Raw genomic sequence first — 12,298 nt, forward strand, 5'->3', positions numbered from 1 at the left:
ACAAAGAAGAAGAAATATTTTTAAACTCCAGCTTCAGATCCCTTTTTCAGGACCTTCTATTTAACTAGCTCTCAGTTAAAACATGTTCAAAGGCCGAAAATAAATTTAAATAACACAAAAGTAATTGGAGATTAATTCCTGTAACCTCTACCTTTTTCCTCTCCTTTTCCAAAGCCCGCCACTGCTCATAACACTCTTCCAGTCGTATGTGAAGTTCATTTGCTGGACCACTACGATTCTTCATAGGTCTGTACTTGGAAAAAGGAGGTGGAAATCCAAAGTAGGGTGCAATCATATCTCCACCAAAAAGATCATTCATAAAAGGGTGCAGCTGATTGAAGTCATCATAATGAAAAAAGTCAATTAATTCAGGGAATGGAAATGTTGAAGGAGGGAAAGGAAAACTAGGTGAGGAAAATCCATGTGGACCAAATTGGGAGAAGTTTTGATTCGGTTTATAATCAGGCATCATGAATGGAAATGGGGGTACGAAAGAATGATTAATGAAATCAGATAAATTGCTACCATCCTGTTCTTGTTTTCTGTGATACTGTTGGGGATTTTGACCAAAAGGTCCCAACTGCAAAGCATGTTGATACGCATTTTTCCGCCCCCTCTTATCATCTCTGTTGTTAGCACCATTATGTCCATGTTTATTGGAAACTCTGAAATATTTGCCTGAATCATCATTGTGATGTTGTGTCCAGTTGTTACCAAAGCCAGTACATCGTTTTCGAAACTGATTATCTCTGGTCGCAGAAGATTCATTCTGCAATGATGTAGTAATCTTCTTTTGTTCTTGCATCTGAACACTAGCGTTGGATGAACCCCAATTTCTAATGGTATTGTTTGGGAATTTCTGGCATTCATTTTGCCTTAAGGATTCCAATGGAGCTGTTGAAGGATAATACATAGATTGAAGGGCACCAGAAATTGGTAATTGTGCTGAAGAACCACTACTTACAGCAGAAATAGTTGATGTTTGACAACTTGTTGAAATGATGTTCCCATCTTTTCTAAACACTGGACTAGGCTCACCAGAGGAGCTTAACATGTTGTTATCAGACCACAATAGGCTGCTTTGGGAAGAATGAGGACTATATTCATCAATCTGTGGCAGAACGTTTGTTAAATTAACATACTCCGATGACATAGGGAAATCATCTAAACAATTCTGGTGAAGCTTTTCACATTGAATCTCAAAGGTGCCTCGTAAAACACGAGTATGGTTTTCCTGTTTTGGAAAGTCTAATGCAGATTTTCGGTTTATATCAGCCACAAAGCCATTCTCTCTGGAAATTTGCTGCCCACAGAAGTTCATTTGTGAAACAGAAGAGTTATTTTTAAGAGAACTTGCATTGAAGTCTTCAAATCCTTTTTGAATTGGTTGTTTTTCCTGCAAAACCTTGCCCCACAATTCACCAACGTGAGGGCCATAACTACTTTCACAATTCTGACTGCGATCTTTAATTCCCGATGTTACAAATTTATTCTCTCTAAAACAGTCAGTTTTATAGTATTCCTTGCATTTGATTGTGTTACTATTGCCACAATTATTATGAAAGTTATGTGTAGTAAAATCAGAAATTCCCCTTTCTGCTTCCTCATAATCCCGTAAACAGCCATCAAATTCCTTGGTCTGGAAGGAGAACCCTTCTTTATGAGACAAAGCATTGTCTCTTGCTGAGGATGACAGATCTCTGGGTCGAGAATCAGACTGATTGGCATCCTTATTAATCATGGTCTTCCATGGTTCTGAAAGATTAAAACTTTGAAAATCCTGAACAAGTTCAAATTTTCCCGTTTCAGATAATGCCTGAGAGTTCTCTTCATAGTACTGAGGAACACCTAAACGATTTGCAATTCTACTGTGATCCACGTTATTTTTCAAAGTTGGTCCAACAGAATCCCCATTTGCATTCGACCAAATTGACTGAAATAACCTAGAGGATGAACCCCTGCTGGAAACAGAACAATCACAGCTCAAAGACTTATTTCACAAAGCATCAGCATGAGTTTAACAATCACTGTCAGATTTTGACATATAGTACTTTGCAGTTTACTTCATCTACCAGCAATATAATGAAGTCAATTTGTTGTTGAAGAATCGCATATGAAAGAATGTTTCTTAAGATAGCAGCTACTGAAAGGACTACATAAAAACTATTATATACAGATTTTTTATTATTCCTTTACATACAAGCATTGCTGACAAGGAAAGCCAATTGTTGCCCATCACTAATTACTCTTGCTAAGATTGTAACAGGACACCTTCTAAAATCAGTGCCGCTAGCAAGGGACTCTTATGATTTTGATCCAATGACAGTGAAGGAACAGCAACACACTTGCCTTGGAGGTGAACATGCAAGGACTACTGCATGTAGCATTTTCTGCAGCTGTTACCATTCTAGCTGGTAGAGGCAATGGATTTGGAAGGTTCTGTTGAAGGAAGCTTGGCAAGTTGCTGCAATGGCATCTTGGCTAGGTTACAATGCTACGACTGTGTGGTAGCAGTAGGAATGAATATCTAAGGTGAGGATGGGGTATCAATCAAGCAGACACCTTTGTTCTGGACCATCTTGGGTTTCTAGAGTATTAATGGAGCTCATGCACCCACATAAGTGGAAAGTATTTCATCACATTCCTAGCTTGTGCCTTGTTGATAGCCAATAGGCTTTAGGGAATATCAGGTGAGGTTACTTACATCATAATTCCCAGATTCTGACTTGCCACTGTAGCCAATGGCATGACTATTGTAGTTTGTCTATGTTAACTCCCAGAATGTTAATTGTCATGGGGTCAGCTATATCATTGAATATCAAGGGAAATGGTAAGATGCTGTCTATGGCATGAAACAATCCATGCATAGTACATAACATAACATTATGTAATCATTAGTGAATATCCTCAATTCTTGCCACATATTTGTTATTGATGAATCAAAGATGATTAGGCATGGGACAGCCCCCAGAACTCCTGCAAAATTCTGGGACTGCAATGACTGGCCTTCAATGATCACAGTCCATGTGATATAAGTATACCCACAATGCTGTTGGAGAGTTGCAGGATTTTGAGCCAACAACCATGCGAATGCAAGGAAGCTTTGGTGTACACAATAATATTAAAAGTAGAGAACTTAGAATTAGAATTCCTACAGTAAGGAAACAGACCCTTCGGTCCAACAAGTCCACAGTGACCCACCGTAAAGTATCCCACGCAAATCTATTCCCCATTACTCGACATTTACCCCTGACAAATTCACCTAACTTCCCTGAACACTATGAGCAATTTAGCATGGCCAATTCCCTAACCTGCACATCTTTGGATGCAAAATACTTTTACAAAACACATCAAAACTACACTGAATACTTCCCAGTATGATAATCTAAAAACTACTAAATGTGAGCTGCCACTTTCAAATTCAAGTAACAAACTTCACAATTCAGAAGCATCAGTGGAATGCAACAGCCTAAATTTGTTGCGACTCTAAAAATCAGTAAAATTTGACTTACCAGTCAGATAACGATTCTGGTTTGTCAGGTTCATCCAGTATGCTGGAGACCAGTCCAAATAAATCAGGTGCATTTCCAGAATCTGACAAACTAAACTGGGTCCTGAAATAAGAACATTTCTATAATAATATATTAATCATACTTGAAAAACTGCTTTTTTGTCCCCTGACATGCAATTTTATACAGTTGAAAATAAACTCTTCTGGATTACTAGAATTTCGCATTTTCTGTTTTCGTTTTTAAAAAAAATTTTGCAATATAAAGACATACAGGAACAGAAAAGACTGCTGCAATTTATCTCCCCAGTACAAAAGCTTAAAAAAAGGCATTCTCTCTCTTAAATAACTGAATATTTCCTTTTGCAAAAAAAGAGTCTGCTGAGGTCATGAGTTTATTAAAACACAACCTCATGGTGTGGCCTCCCTGGGTAGATTACGAAGTTGTTACATCTGAACTGTTCTCTTCTGAGTTCAAACATGTGCCCAAAGTTAAGGGTTTGTCACTACATCCATTTATTAGGGTTTACCTTCGCTATAATTCTTAACTTATTAAGCCTGCTTCTTTGGTCTCCATTAACAACCTGTGTCCAATCTCAGTATCAGTTTAGTTGACATCCTCTGTACCAATATCATAAGGATGTCCCATCTGTATTTCATAGTTGTACATGCATCAATCTGGTAAGACCATATAAATACTTTGTACAAATTCACTTGTTATCCTCTAGAACTAGCTATAGAATCTCAAGTTAATGACTTTGGCTCATATTTTAATTTTGCAAAGCATAATAATTAGGAAAGAATAAAATTCAAAAGTTCATTGGAAAGCAGTGGAGACATTATTCACGAAAAAGTTTGCACAATAAGTTCATTTTCAGTGAAAGAACAAAAATCAAAACAATATTTGTATCATCGATAGTCACAGGTGAGGTGCCAGAAGACTGGAGGTTGGCAAACATGGTGCCACTGTTTAAGAAGGGCAGTAAAGACAAGCCAGGGAACTATAAACGGGTGAGCCTGACCTCAGTGATGTGGAAAGTTGTTGGTGGGAATACTGAGGGACAGGATGTACATCTATTTGGAAAGGCAAGGACTGATTAGGGATAGTCAACATGGCTTTGTGTGTGGGAAATCATGTCTCACAAACTTGATTGAGTTTTTTGAAGGAGTAACAAAGAAGATTGATGAGGGCAGAGCAGTAAATGTGATCTCTATGGACTTCAGTAAGGCGTTCGACAAGGTTCCCCATGGGAGAATGATTAGCAAGGATAGATCTCAAGGAATACAGGGAGAACTAGCCATTTGGATACAGAACTGGCTCAAAGGGAGAAGACAGAGGGTGGTGAAGGAGGGTTGTTTTTCAGACTGGAGGCCTGTGATCAATGGAGTGCCACAAGGATTGGTGCTGGGCCCTCTACTTTTTGTCATTTACATAAATGATTTGGATGCAAGCATAAGTGGTACAGTTAGTAAGTTTGCAGATGACACCAATTGGAGGTGTAGTTGACAGCGAAGAGGGTCACCTCAGATTACAACAGGATCTGGACCAGATAGGCCAATGGGCTGAGAAGTGACAGATGGAGTTTAATTCAGATAAATGCGAGGTGCTGGATTTTGGGAAAGCAAATCTTAGCAGGACTTATACACTTAATGGAAAGGTCCTAGGGAGTGTTGCTGAACAAAGAGACCTTGGAGTGCAGGTTCATAGCTCCTTGAAAATGGAGTTGCAGGTAGATAGGATAGTGAAGGCGGCATTTGGCATGCTTTCCTTTATTGCTCAGAGTATTGAGTACAAGAGTTGGGAGGTCATGTTGCGGCTGTACAGGACATTGGTTAGGCCACTGTTGGAATATTGCATGCAATTCTGGTCTCCTTCCTATCGGAAAGATGTTCTGAAACTTGAAAAGGTTCAGAAAAGATTTACAAGGATGTTGTCAAGGTTAGAGGATCTGAGCTACAGGGAGAGACTGAACAGGCTGGGGATGTTTTCCCTGGAGCGTCGGAGGCTGAGGGGTGACCTTATAGAGGTTTACAAAATTGAGGGGCATGGATAGGATAAATAGAGTCTTTTCCCTGGGGTCGGGGAGTCCAGAACTAGACAGGTTCAGGGTGAGAGGGGAAAGATAGAAAAGAGATCTAAGGGGCAAGTTTTTCACGCAGAGGATGGTACGGGTATGGAATGAGCTGCCAGAGGATATGGTGGAGGCTGGTACAATTGCAACATTTAAGAGGCATTTGGATGGGTATATGAATAGGAAGGGTTTGGAGAGATATGGGCCGGGCGCTGGCAGGTGGGACTAGATTGGGTTGGGATATCTGGTCAGCATGGACGAGTTGGACCGAAGGGTCTGTTTCCATGCTGTACATTTCCATGAATCTATGACTATGACTCTATAACTATGGAAGGATTTTTTAGTGATATTATTTTTAGTGAAATACTATACAATAAAGACTCGCTTAAAAGCAAATTATTACAATTCAAACCATTCAAAGTACTTCATTTCTAAATTGCTTTCTTGTGAAGTGCTATTAAGTAACATAGGTGCCATTTTACATAAGGTTATACCATAAAGAGGAAAAGGAATTAACACATGTTTCAAAAATGAGATTCCACTATCCAATTCATGGCAACTTCCAGTTCCCACATTATCCCCTTATTTTGCTCATCAATACTAGGAATACTATTCACATTTAGCACTCAGGGTTCCAGGATATTACAGTTAAATGTACAGTAAAGTAGCCCACCAAGCTTACCAAACCCAAACTCAGAATATCTTAGTACAGCAGTGCAATATATCACTAGTCCTAGTACCTAGTCCTCATCAGGTTTAACATTATTTGAGGATACTTAGCATGAGGCAAGGGCATAGTGCTAATATCACTGGACTGAAAATCCAGAAAGAACCTCAGGGTAATGAGAAGGCTGAGGGGCGATATTACAGACGTTTATAATATCACAACATGCATGAATTGGGTGAAGAGACAAGGTCTTTTTCCCAGGTTAGGAGAGTCCAAAACTAGAGGAAATTGGTTTAAAGTAAGAGGGAAAAGATTTAAAAGAAACGTGAGAAGGAACTTTTTCATGCGGAGGATGGTGCATGTATGGAACAAGCTGCCAAAGGAGGTGAGGGCAGCAGGTACAATTACAACATTTAAAAGGCATCTGGATGGGTACATGAATAGGAAGGATTTAAGAGGGATATGTACCAAATGTTGGCAAATGGAACTAGATCAGTTTAGGATATCTAGGTGGCATGGAAGGATCTGTTTCCATGCTGTCTAACTGTATGACAATGACTCTAAGACTACTGTTCTGAAAACACACGTTTGAATTTAAAAACACATCTGGATTATTAAAATCAAAAATGGACCACATAAATTGATACCAATTATTGTACAAACACTAATGTCTTTTCGAGAAGGAAAATCTGGCATAGTCACCCAACTGACCTACTTATGACTCCAGCTACGTGGTAACTCTTAACTGCCCTCTGAAACGATCTAGGAAGCTACTCAGTTGTACCAAATTACTACAAAGTCTAAAACAAAATGGACAGAATCTAGACAGATGATTCAGCATCAACCAAGGCACTGGGAAGGACAGTGGCAAATATAAAACTGTTGATCCTGGTAAATCCTGGACAGTCTTAAAATGTCAGTGACTCAGACATTATGACTCCTCATGGCATCAGGTCAAAACGGGCAAGGAAAACTCCCACTGATTACCATTTACCACCCTTCTTAAATATATCTGGATGGCTAGTAGCAAAATTGGGAGAACTGTCCCACAAGCAACAGTCTGACATCTTTTGCAAGATAGTCATCCTCGTGGAATCCAGTATTCAAATCACTGTCAACATCATCTCTGGTCATGCCCTGCCTCACTGGCTGGAAAGACCCATCAAAGATGGTAGCATAGTAATACAAAGTTGGGAATGAGTTCCCTTGACAGTCTTCAGCATTGACTCTGATGTCATGATGTCAAAATGGGCAAGGAAACCTCCCAGTAATTATCAGTTACACCATCTTCTCCCTTAAATAATGAATCAGTATTTCATTTGGAAGACACGCAGAGTGACAAGAGCACAGAATGCACTCTGGGTGTGGGACTTCATGTTCATCACTTACAGTGGCAGCATAGCACCATTATTTGCCTAACTAGCTGAATCTTAAACAATACCTTTCAAACCTGTGACATCTAGCATCTAGAAAGATGATGTCAACAATGCATGAGTACACCATCACCTGGAAGATCCCTTCCAAAGCACACACCATTCTGATATAGAACTATATCACTATTCCTTCATTGTCACTAAGCCAAATTCATGGAACTCCCTTCCCAACAACACGGAGTTAGGAATCCTAAACAAATCCCTAAACCCCAAAAACTACAGTGGTTCAAGTGCACTTTTGTAGATCTTTAGAGATCAGCAATAAAGTCTAGCCAGCAATATTCATATCATAGGAACATTAAAGTTAAACAAGTACAATAACACATACCAGCTAAACTCAATGGTGACACTGGAACAGCACTGATTCTAACTCACAATGCACTTAACATAACACTATTTAAATTGACATTAATATCCAGCAGTTTCTAAATAAAACAATTTATTTACCTCTGTTTAGGTCCATCGTGAAAAGTAACTGGAGGCACACTATCATCAGCAAATACAGACCAATGGCTGTATAAGATAGCTGGATCAACAGAAGGTGTAGAACTGCTGATGCCACTTAACAGAGAAGTTGAGAAAAGCTGCTGTTCCATGTTATCTCCTTACTAAATTACCTGTTAAATAATTAGAACTTAATACAGAATTTTTTCAAATGTTTGCCAATTACAACACATTAAATTAACACATTATCACACATTTTATATTAACATTTGTAATAAAAAATATTTTCACATGAAAATGGACCAAACGCAACATTGCTCAATCAACAATTTTACATTCAACAATGGGAAGTGTAGGGCAAATCCAAGGTTAAGACTCAATGATAAATTCAAATAATTTCAAAATGGGAGTTAAAATCCAGAAATGTCAAGGTTCTCAGTTAAGTAAAATGCTGATTTTTTTTTCTTGGATTTAACATAGACTCTAAAACGTACAAACTTTGAATACTGGTATGCTTCAGATTTCAATACGCCCATTTTACAGAATCCAACACTCTCAAAGCGTCATTGACCTTTTTCATAATTACTTGGCAGTACAAAACTGGAGTATTTAAGTTCAACTTTTTCCATTCAGTTCTTTTTTCGTCAATAAACCAAAAGTTAAATTGGTGTCTTTAACTATTCCTATACTTAGAATATAATCTGCTCCCCCTCCCCCCCATTTTTTATGTTAAGAATTTGGATTGGTGAATGTCAAATACCCCAAGGCCCAATCTGCAAGGTTACTAGTAAATGTTAAATACAATTTCGTGAGCTCTTGTAGGTCTGTTTTCATCAATGGGCAACATAACTTTGAAAATCGCAAAGTAAAAAATTGTGGTGCTGAAAAAGCACTGCTAGTCAGGCAGAATCCAAGCAGGAGAACTGATGTTTGGAGCATAAACTCTTCATCAGGAATGGGGGTGTGGTCTAAGGGGGCTGAGAGATAAATAGGAGGAGGTGGAAGATAGCTAAGAATGCGATAGGTAGGTGAAGGTGGGAGCAGGATGGTGATAGGTCGGAGCAGAGGGTGGAGTGGATAGGTGGGAAGATGGACAGTTCCGACCTCCGCTCCAACTTATCACCATCACCAACCCCCCCCACCCCCCAAACCATCTACCTATCGCATTCCTCGCCACTTTACCCTCAGCCCCAACCCCCTCACATTTATCTCTCAGTCTCCTTGGGGATCCTCCCTCAATCTTTGTCTCATCCACAAACGTACTAAATCAGGTCACCTACGTTCTCCTCCCAATATATAAACAACAGGGGTTCAAGTCCTGATCCCTACAGAACATAACTAATCACAGATCTCCAATCCGAAAAAGACCCTTCCACCCTTACTCTTTGACATCTTTATTAGGCTAGTTCTATAACCATGTTACTAGCTCACCACAGACCACATGTAACTTTGCCTTTTGTATGAGCCTGCCATAATGGCCATGTCAAAGGCCTTGGTAAAATCTATATAGGCAGTATCTACATCACACCCCCCCCACCCACCTGCATTCAGCGAACAGCTTTGTCATTTTCTCAAACAAAACTCAAATCAACTTTGTGAGACATGGCTTTTCCTGCACAAAACCATGTTGCTTATCACTAACTAGTTTACATTTTTCCAAATACGAGTAAGTCATATCCCTAAGAATCTTCTCCAATTATTTCCCTTCCACTGACACACAGCTCAGTGGCATGTAATTTCCCAGATTATCCCCGTTATCCTTCTTAAACAAAGGAACAATGCTGGCTATTCGCCAATCCTCTGGGACCCCTCCTTGACTAAAAAGGATATAAAGATTTTATAAAGGCCCCTGCACTTTCTTCACCTGCCTCCCTATGATAGATTTCATCAAGACTTAGGGACTTGTCTGCCTAAATGCTTTTCAAAATAGCCAACATCTCCTTTTTCGGGGTATAGGTTTGCTCGCTGAGCTGTAGGTTTGATGTCCAGATGTTTCATTATCTGGCAAGGTAACATCATCAGTGGTGACCTCCAAGTGAAGCGAAGCTGTTGTCTCCTGCTTTCTATTTATATTTTTGTCCTGGATGGGGTTCCTGGGGTTTGTGGTGATGTCATTTCCTGTTTGTTTTCTGAGGGGTTGATAGATGGTATCTAGATCTATGTGTTTGTTTATGGCATTGTGGTTGGAGTGCCTTTATGTTAAGAAATTGGATTGGTGAATGTCAAATACCCCAAGGCCCAATCTGCAAGGTTACTGGTAAATGTTAAATACAATTTCATGAGCTCTTGTAGGTCTGTTTTCATCAATGGGCAACATAACATTGCGATTTTCAAAGTAAAAAATTGTGGTGCTGAAAAAGCACTGCTAGTCAGGCAGAATCCAAGCAGGAGAACTGATGTTTGGAGCATAAACTCTTCATCAGGAATGGGGGTGTGGTCTAAGGGGATTCTCTGGCATGTCATTGCTTAGCCTGTCCCAGGATAGATGTGTTGGTGGAGGGGCGTGGGTGGTGTCCCGAACGTAGGTGGGGAGTTCTTGGACTAAGGGGACAGGACCGTGTCGAGGAATGAGGAGATGAGTTTGGTGGGGCTGAGACAATGGGTCAGCCGGGGCAGTCAGGTTTGTGGATTTTGGGCAGGAGGTAGAAATTGGCTGTACGGGGTTGTGGGACTATGAGGTTGGAGGCAGTGGATGGGAGATCCCCTGAGGTGATGAGTTTATGGATGGTCTGGGAGATGATGGTTTGGTGGTGGGAGGTGGGGTCACGGTCAAGGGGGCAGTAGGAGGAGGTGTCCGCAAGCTGGCGTTTAGCCTCAGCGGTGTAAAGGTCGGTGCGCCAAACTACTATTGTGCCTCCCTTGTCTGCCGGTTTGATGGTGAGATTGGGATTGGAGCGGAGGGAGTGGAGGGCTGCACGTTCCAAGGGTGAGAGGTTGAAGTGGGTGAGAGGGGCGAGAGGTTGAGGCGGTTAATGTCGCAGCGGCAGTTGGCTATGAAGAGATTGAGGGCGGGTAAGAGGCCAGCAAGGGGCGTCCAGGTGGATGGGCTGTGTTGGAGGCGGGAGAAGGGGTCATCAAAGGGTGGGCGAGAATCTTGGTTGAAGAAGTAGGCATGGAGGCGAAAGAATTGTTCGATGTCTCGCCGTGTGTTGAACTCGTTAATCCGAGAGCGTAGGGGAATGAAGGTGAGGCCTCTGCTGAGGACTGATCTTTCATCCTCAGAGAGGGGGAGGTCTGGAGGGATGGTGAAAACACAGCTGGACTGGGAGCTAGGACCTGCTATGGAGCTGGAAATATTGTATCTCTCTCTCCAGGCTTTACTCACTCAGTCTTCAAACCTGGTTACTCAGCAGCCAACCCAAATCTGGGACCCTCTTCTCAGCCATGGTCACTGAGCTGACTTCTGCCAGAATGCTCCTCAGTCACTTCTCACGCATGCCCTCTGTAACATGCTGTTCCTCCTGATGAGCACCATGTCCTCGGCAATCCCCTTCTCAGTCATGGTGACTCAGCCCATTTTTCATAGAATTCTCCTTAGTTTCTTCTTACCAATGCCCTCTATTCAAAATATTTCCCGCATTTCTGTTCATTTCCAGAATCTGCAGTACTTTATTTCTGTATTTGTGTTACAAATTGATTCATCCTAAAATTTTCTGACTCAAATTTAATTTAACTGAAATGGAAGTGCAAATTCTTCCCGTACAAATCTTTCCACTAATAACGCACTGCAAGCCATCTAACTAAATATGTTCATAGAATGTAAAATGAATTGTTTCACTGGACTAGTAATCCAGACAGCCAAGCTTATGCTCTGGAGACATGGGTTCAAAACATGGTGATGTAGAAAAATGGACTTAATTTAAAAGTTGGGAAATAAAGTTAACCTAAAAACAATCATTTAACCATTGGCAACTGTCATAAAAAACCTATGTGTGTCATTAATGCCCTTCCAGGAAGGAAACTGGTTGTCCTTACCCTTTGGGCTACACGTAAGGTCAGAGGCTAAGAATCTTAGAGTGACTAACTCTCACACTGACTAACCAAGATATGTCCACCATTTAAAAGGAACAAGTCAGGGTTTGAAGGCATATGCTCCACCTGTCTGGACAAGTGCAGCTCCAGCACTCAAGAAGCTTTACACTATCCAGGACAAAACAGCCCACTTAATTAGCAC

General features: G+C 40.7%; 1 protein-coding gene across 2 annotated transcripts in view; it reads right to left on the minus strand.

Moving 5' to 3' along the window:
- LOC132816160 (meiosis-specific coiled-coil domain-containing protein MEIOC-like) overlaps positions 1-12,298 on the minus strand; it is a 54,261-nt gene that overhangs the window by 15,324 nt on the left and 26,639 nt on the right. Inside the window, exons 3-5 of one of the 2 annotated variants that reach the window (XM_060825644.1) lie at positions 8,128-8,297; positions 3,513-3,614; positions 152-1,958 (exon numbers count right to left, since the gene is read on the minus strand). In XM_060825644.1, the coding sequence (XP_060681627.1) occupies positions 152-1,958; positions 3,513-3,614; positions 8,128-8,276 (2,058 nt within the window). In that variant the 5' untranslated portion in view covers positions 8,277-8,297. Of the gene's footprint in view, positions 1-151; positions 1,962-3,512; positions 3,615-8,127; positions 8,298-12,298 lie in introns of both variants that reach the window. The other variant, XM_060825643.1, reaches the window with a different exon arrangement.

Source organism: Hemiscyllium ocellatum, chromosome 5 (genome assembly GCF_020745735.1).
Source record: "Hemiscyllium ocellatum isolate sHemOce1 chromosome 5, sHemOce1.pat.X.cur, whole genome shotgun sequence".
Classification (NCBI taxonomy): domain Eukaryota; kingdom Metazoa; phylum Chordata; class Chondrichthyes; order Orectolobiformes; family Hemiscylliidae; genus Hemiscyllium; species Hemiscyllium ocellatum.